Source organism: Amblyomma americanum, chromosome 4 (assembly GCF_052857255.1).
Source record: "Amblyomma americanum isolate KBUSLIRL-KWMA chromosome 4, ASM5285725v1, whole genome shotgun sequence".
Taxonomy (NCBI): Eukaryota; Metazoa; Arthropoda; class Arachnida; order Ixodida; family Ixodidae; genus Amblyomma; species Amblyomma americanum.
Genome location: NC_135500.1, coordinates 56,279,641 through 56,287,478, shown reverse-complemented (window position 1 = coordinate 56,287,478; position 7,838 = coordinate 56,279,641). Strand labels below are relative to the sequence as shown.

The following is a 7,838-nucleotide window of genomic DNA, read 5'->3' as shown; positions in this document are numbered from 1 at the left end:
CTTCTTAACAAACTCAACTTTTTTATTAGGTTTCGGTTTCGGCTATTGTTATCGGTACATGATAGATCCCGATGATCCCGATGAAGACGATCGTGAAGATCAAGGCCATCAAGGCTGCTCGGTCGAAGCCGTTGCAACCACAGAATTTAGTTTACAATGGCTGAAGGTGCCGCGGCGCCTGATGCAGGTGAGTATCTCAGTCTTCGTATCTCATTGGGTAAATTTGCGTCATAATCTGGCGCTGCGTGGTTCCTGTGTCGGCACTTGGACCGCAGGTGAAGTTTGGTTTAGCGCGTTTTGGGTAGCTCTGGGACGGAAGTGCTGTGTATCTAAAAGGACCTTGTCGTTTTCTCGAGACACGCTAGAATTGGATGCCTGCCTGGTTGTTTGTTTGGTTGACTAATGCATTTTATTTTTCTGGCCGCAGCAGATCCAGCACCTCTACCGTGAGTATATGCATTTTGATTGTCGTGTATCCCACTCCAGCACATTGTTTAAACATAGTGAACACACAATAGTGAATACAAAATTAAGGGGGGGGGGTGGCTGCAGCCTAGGGCCCCACCTCGCTCGGACAGCAGCCCACTGAACACTGTGTCATCTTTCAGACGACTAGAAGTAATCTTGGCAAGATGTCCAACCCGTCTTGAAGACATCCTAAGTGAATCTTCGAACAGTTTATAAACGTTTGGAAAATCTCTTGGCAAGACATCTAACAAATGGCTTGCAAAATATTTCCAGATACCTTTCAGACGTTCTATAAATGTCCTCTAGCTAAGCTAATGCTCTACCTATTTGAGCTACAAGACGTCTTTAGAGGATGTTTCGTAGCTGACCCAAGATAACTTCTACACACCCACAAAAGTTCGTCAGACATTTTATAATCATCTAGATAAACCATCATAGACATGTCAGCTGGCCTCTGAGGCAGTTACTATAAACGTTTGTAAAATGTCTTGATATATTGTCGTCTGCTTGCAAAAAATATTTATACATCTTGATACATCTCGTACCTATCTTCTAGCTCAGCTAGAAACCCCCACAAGATATGTAGTCTCAACTGGCTAAGATTTTTTAAGTACTGCTTAATAAATTAAGGCCACCACAGTCATCCATACAAGCACACGAAACATATCAAAGAATACTAACCCCGCAGCACTCGCCTTATACTACCAGGAAACCTTAGCTGATCATCCTTATATACGCTACTTCAATGCCCTCTGCAATGTGCATGGGGAGAACTGCCGATCTACAAAGTTACTGAAGATATTTTCGTGTTTGCTAATTTATTCTTGGTGCATTAGAATTTGTCTGGTTTAAATGCGATGTTCAGTTAGTTGCAAGTCTTGATTCATACCACAGAAGAAAAATAAACTCTTAAATGAAAGCTAATTTATGGGCACGCACACGCATTCTGCATAAAAAAGGTCAAGTACAAACGTCTTGTAGACGTCTGTGAAAGATGTCTCAACTTTTACTGAAACATCACTATTAGAATTTGGAGTCTTTAAGACGTACCGGACTCAGTGAGCGGCCAGGCAGTATTCTTTCGGGGACAGCTCAAAATGAGTTCTTGAGACTTCTGATTGTCATACATATTTCTTGTTGTAGACTGTCTCTCAAGCCAGTGTACACCTCCAGAATTTGTCTTTGAGAGATCTACAAGAAGTCTTGCAAAAAGTCTTGTAGCTCAAAAAAAGTGGAAGCATTAGCATAGCTAGAAGGTGTCTACAGAGTGTTTCAAGATGCCTAGAATCGCCTTGTAATCATCTGCAAGATGTCTTGGTCAAGACGTTTAAGAAATATCCAATACCTGTTTCAGAGGTCAGTTGAGATGCCTTAATAAGATTGTTTGTTCATCTTGGAAAAACGCATATCTGTTTAGTAAATGGATTGGGGCTCAATGGACAGGGAGTTGTCACGCATGTGCCACAGAAATCGGAATAGCATGTCCGAGGCAATAAAATATTCCTGCCTATGCAGTCATGCATGCGTGTACGTGTTGGCAAGACGTGAATTGAACTCTTTTCTATTGTCATCTTTCTGATGGCCACGTGTCTCTCTAGGTGTTTCCTGTTTAAACGTAAATATTGCACTGCAGCTATATATAAGTCGAGCCGTAAAACGTCTTGTGAGGAAGCCCTCCAGGCTTCTGAAGCAGAGTGCATTGAAGACAACTTGCTTAAGCGGATTGGTAAGTGTCTTGCGTAGTTGCTGAAAGCGTAAAAATCCTTCCTAAGACAGCTTCCGGAGATCTTGGCTAAATACCTTCTAGACAAGTATCAAACAGCGTCTTGTAGATATATTTTGTAGTCCAAGATGTCTATGACCATTACAGACATTTCAAGACATCTACAAGATATCCTGTGCTCAGTGGGTAGGAGAAGGGGGCCCATATTTATTCTAACCCGCTTAGTATATGGACCCATGGGCAACGGAACTTCGAGCGGCATGTATGATGCGAGAAAACCAGAACGAGCAGACGGCCAGCCGGGCCCCCCGCCTAATGTAACAGCATGCGTTTAGCCTGATCATATGGGGAGAGCTTGTCGAGCTGCAAAAACAGGAATCCCTCGCCACCCCGGCGGGGCCCTATTTCTTACGAAGCGAGGTGCGTTTGCTTGGAAGAGTTTACTTGGTTTCCTGTCAGTCCGTCTGTCCAGTGCTGTCTGGAGAGGAAGCGCAAGGGGGAAACACCTAAAACGTATGTGGGATGAGGACCTAAATCTTACTTGACCTTCGTCACGAACAGGCCACCCTCCCCCTCTCAAATAGTTCCGCCGCGGTTCTTCTCATAGAAAGGATGTGCTGCAGTACCCAACAGTGTCTCCCATTCGACTTTTCTTTACCGTGATGGTAATTTGGGCGGGGGAGGATCAGTCCGATAGCAGATGATGAGTCTGACGACAGAGTCTAGGCAGGAAAGGAAAGAAGACGTCGCACGTGCTTTTGTCCGCGTGCCACGGGGCATGGAATGTTCACTCTTCGGGCTAGGGTTGTGGAAGAGGGAAGGCGAAGTTGGAGAACTGGACACAAAGGCCTGTCTCCAGGGCCCATTCCTGTCTAGTGGCTGCGCACCCTCGCGTGCGCTCGACGGAAAAAGTAGGTCAGACTGGCCGCCGAACTTTCCAGAAAGAAGTAGAAAAAGATGACTCAGACGCGACAGAGGGCGCGTGACTTCGCCCGCGCTAGGAGTCGCCCTCTCCCCTTCGTTCTCGCGCTCGGCGTCGACGGGGCGAAAGAAAAATCAAGAACCTCCCAGTACATGCAGACGATTGCTCATAGCCAATAGGAAGACGAGACCGGGACGGGAGAAGGAAGGAAGGAAGGAAGGAAGGAAGTAAGGAATGAAGGAAGGAAAACGTTTATTGAGCTCTAGAGAGTAGGTGAGCAATTTGGCGGAGTCAGGTGTGTCGTCCGTCTTCTTAGCAATGGTCGTCTGCCCCTAGTCCAGGGCTCCGCTGGATGCCGCTGCCAGCTGTGCTCGCCGGATTAGCCCAAGTTGGACGTCCTGACGGTCGCTGGAGAGCATTCCTTCCCATTGCTCCGCACTCGGGTTTGGTATTTTTGGTGCCACCTCTATTTTCTGGCAGGCCCACGTTATGTGATAGAGCGTGGGTGGTTCATGGCACCATGGGCATTTGTCTGTGTATTGTGTGGGTTGTATTTTGTTGAGTGTATTTAGATTCGGGTATGAGCCCGTCTGTAGCAGCCTCCAGGCGACGGCGTCTTCCCTGGAGAGTGATTTATGTGGTGGGGGGTACCGTTTCCTGCAGCCCTTGTAGTGGTTTAAGATTGCCGAGTAATCTCTAGGGACAGGTTCGGCTTCCTCGAGGTCGCTTGTGGAGGGAGCTCGGTAGAAAGTGTACCCTCGAGCTACCCTGTCGACCGCTTGGTTGCCTTCCACTCCCGCGTGTCCCGGCGTCCATACCATCGTATGTTTTATTGGTTCTTCTTCTGTGCTTTGTTTGGGTCGGTCCCCAGAGCGGAGTATGCGGAGCGCTTTGTGACCTATTCTGCCTAACATGAAGTTTCGGCATGCCGTTTGAGAGTCGGTTAGTATTGTTAAGGATCGCTTAGTCCGGTAGCCCTCCGCTGCCGCTAGAGCGACGGCCACTTCTTCAGCCTCGACTACCGTGCAGTCCCGTAGCGACGCGCTGATGATTTCCCGCATGTCCGAGTTTATCACAGCCGCTACCGCGTTGGCGTTTTGTCCCGTCCTTCTGGGGTATGTGGCTGCGTCCACATACACCGTTGTTGTCTGGCGGGCTAGTGATTTTTGGATGTACTCGGCTCTCGCCTTTCTGCGTTCTTCGTGTAGGTTGGGGTCCATGTTCTTGGGGATGGGTGTCACTCTAATTGTGCCTCGTATGCCGTCCGGGATAGTCGCGGTTCGCTAGATTTCTTGTATTTGTTCGTTGCATCCCAACTTCTGCAGAAGCTCCCTGCCAGACGGAGTCTGCTGTAGTCTCTGCAACTGGGCGACGTGTTGTACCTCTCTCAGTTCTTCAAATTTGTTATGAAGTCCTAGTGCTAAAAGCTTCTCTGTGGATGTGCATTGCGGTAGATGGAGTGCTGTTTTGTATGCTTTGCGTATAATCGCATCAGTCTGTTGGATTTCGCTTTTGATTGGGTTGTAGTATGGAAGACTGTAGGTGACTCGGCTGGATCACCAGGCTCCTGACCAGCTTTAGCGTGTCTTCTTCTCGCATGCCCGAGCGTTTATGGGAGACGCGTGTAATCATGCGGGCAACTTGTAGGGTGGAAGCTTTGAGTAGAGCAAGAGCATGTGTACACCGTTGGTTTGATTGTATCCACATGCCCAAGATTCTTATGAGTGTTTTCTCTGGTATGGGTTTTCCCTCTAGGTAGACGTTGAGCTTAAGCTCGTCGCGGTTCGGGACTGTGCGGTTTTGTTTCCCTCTCCAGACTCTGAGCAGTTCTGATTTTTCGGTGGAGCATGCTAGCCCTCTCGCTTTTACGTAGTTCTCTACGCAGGTCGCGACCTCCTGTAGTCTTTCTTCCTTTTCTTTTAGTGAGCCCGTATTTGTCCAGATGGTGATGTCGTCGGCATACATGGCATGGTGTATTCCGTCGACTTCCTTAAGTTGTTTTGCAAGGCTGTTCATTGCAACGTTAAAAAGCGTAGGTGAGATGACCGAGCCCTGGGGAGTTCCCTTGTTAGGGGTGTGGAACTTCTCCGAGCGGAGTTCTCCCAGCCCTATCGTCGCTGTTCTATCTGAGAGGAAAGCTTTGACGTAACCGAAGACCCTCCTGTCGCAGTTCAGATCGTCCAGGCCTGTCAGGATGGCTTCGTGGCTTACGTTGTCAAAAGCTCCTTTGATATCCAGTGCCATTATTACCTTCTCTCCGTCCCTAGGGACGTTACTTAGAACTCCTTCTTTGATTTGCAGAAGTACGTCTTGGGTCGGCAGCTTCGCCCTGAATCCGAACATACTTTGGGGATAGAGTTCGTGATCCTCCATGTATTGTTGTAGCCTTAATGTTACCACTCTCTCGTACAGCTTGCCGAGGCACGATGTGAGGGAGATGGGTCTTAGGTTTTCGATTTGTAGCTTTTTACCCGGTCGCTGAATTGCTGCCAGTTCGTTTTCGCCAACTGTACTGCGTACTCCTCTGCTTTCGTTGTAATTTCTGCTATTTTAAGTTTGAGCTTCCTATTGTGTTTCTGTTTCTTCCACCTCTTGATTAGACCACGTCTGGCTTCCCATAGCCCAAGGAGCCTGGCGTCTACTTCGGGTGTCTGTGTTGTTCTCTTGATCTCTTTGGTGTGCTCATTTTGCCTTTGCTTGAGTATGTTTCCCCATTCTTCAATCGACTGAATCCCTCCTTTGATGAGGTGTTCGTCGCATGCTTCTCTAAAGGCGTTCCAGTCTGTGATTTTAGCCGTGCCTAGTTGCCGCTTTAGTCGGTCGGAGGCCACTTGGGTTTTTATTATGTAGTGGTCACTCCCCAGATTTTCCATCAGGTTTTCCCATTGCGCCTGTCCCGGACCCTTAATGAAGGTGACGTCCGGGCAGGTGTCGGTACTGACACTGTTGCCTATTCTGGTCGGAGTCTCTGGGTCTGTGAGTAAATTGTAGCCTGTAGTTTCTGCCGCTTCCACTAATGTCTTTCCTTTAACATTGAAATTATTGTATCCCCAGCTTTTATCCCGGGCATTAAAATCGCCTAAGACGACTAGCGTGTTGCCCTTTGCCAGTTTGCTGGCGCCTTGAAAAAGCTCTTGGAATTTCGGCGGGCTGTAGGTATTAACAATGAAAATGCTGCCCCTTTTCCTCTGTTTCTGTGGAATAATTTCTATGATCACATGCTCTATGTCCGTTTCAGCTATCCTGTCGTGGCTTATGGCTATGATCGCTTTGTTGACTAGGATTGCCGTCCTTCCTTTTTCCTGGGTTTCGTAGCACGTGTATCCTCCTAGGGTTGGGGTGATGCCCGTTTCCTGAAGCACTATAATGTCGGTTGGCGTTTGCTGTGTGTGAATGTACTGTTGAAGTAGGTCTTGCTTCCTCCTATAGCCTCTGCAGTTCCATTGCCAAATTTCTAGGTTTTCTTGTTTGCTTAAGGTTTTGCTGGCCATGTTTAAGTTTCCGTGTTGGTTGTTGTCGTGTTGGCGAGGGCCGCCAGTGCGGGACGGTAATATGCCTTCTCTCTAATATTCTCAGTGAATTTTTGCTTGCGGATTGAGCTCCGTATCTCTATAATTTGCAGCTGCATCTGTTGCACCATCTGCTGCACCATCTGCTGCATTTCAGCTTTGATGTTGTTGAAATCCTCATTGCCTGCTTGCGGCGAGGGTGGCAGTTGGATTTGCTCGGGTTGCGGCTGCCGAGGGCTGTTTGGTCTCTGTTTCCTAACTGCCTTCCTGAGCTCGGCTACCTGGCGTTCTAGCTCGCTCTGTCTGACACGGACGAGCTCTAGTTCGCGTCTTAGGGCTGTGATAACTTTGTTCGCGTCCTCCTGCTGCTTGGGCGCGTTATTGTTGTTTGTATTTGTGTTCTGTTTAGCTTCCGCAGCCGAGTGCGAAGCAAACCAAGGATTTCCTGCTCCCCAGCTCACCTTCACTCCGGTGTTCCTTGCGGGTTTCTTCTGCTTTTGCTGCTGTTGTTGCTGGCCAACCAGAGGCACCAGGGGCGGGAAGGACCGTGAACGGCTCCTCGACCGGCTCCGTGACGCCCGGGATCTCGAACGGCTCCGCGAGGTCTCCCCCTCAGAGCTGAACCAACGCGGATTCTTTCCGCGGTCGTCCCGACTGCGTCGTCTGCCGTCGTGGCTGCCGCCGCCGCCTCCGCTGCCGCCGTGGTTGTTGCGCAGTTCTCTAGTCTTCTTCAGTTTGTCCTTGCACTCCTTGGCTTCGGTGACGTGGCTGCTGCCGCAGATCAAGCATTTGGGTGTGCATTGGTGGCCCTCCGCCGGATGTTGCGTGCCGCATTGCTTGCACGCCTTGGCTTCCGGATTCGGGCACACGTCTGACCGATGGCCTTGTTGACAGCAGATGTAGCATACCTGCCGCGTGGGGCGATACGGGTAGCACCACATCTGGCCTCCATAATAGATGACTTGCTTCGGGACTATGGGACCGTCGAAGGTGATGACGGCCGACTTGGATTGTCCTAGCATTCGAGCGCTGTGGATTTTAACTCCTTGAGTGCGCACTCGTAGGTTGGCTTTCAATTCTTCCGGCGATGTCCCGGGGTCCACTCCGTGTATCACACCGCGGCGAGTGTCTTCCGGGGCTGCCACGTAAGCATTTACTTCGTATGAGCTTTCCCCCAAAGTGAGACTGGAAATGCGTCTCACGTGTTGGGCGGCCA

At 49.3% G+C, this 7,838-nt stretch overlaps 1 protein-coding gene across 4 annotated transcripts in view; it reads left to right on the top strand.

The window, feature by feature from the left end:
- The first annotated feature begins 75 nt into the window (after positions 1 to 75).
- LOC144130123 (uncharacterized) overlaps positions 76 to 7,838 on the top strand; it is a 161,829-nt gene continuing 154,066 nt past the window's right edge. For 2 of the 4 annotated variants that reach the window (XR_013313978.1, XM_077664136.1), the window contains exons 1-2: positions 76 to 187; positions 428 to 446. Coding sequence is in view for 2 of the 4 variants with exons in the window: in XM_077664136.1 (XP_077520262.1) it covers positions 157 to 187; positions 428 to 446 (50 nt within the window). In the remaining 2 variants the exon portion in view is untranslated. The remainder of the gene's footprint in view (positions 188 to 427; positions 447 to 7,838) is intronic. The other 2 variants (XR_013313979.1, XM_077664135.1) reach the window with 2 other exon arrangements.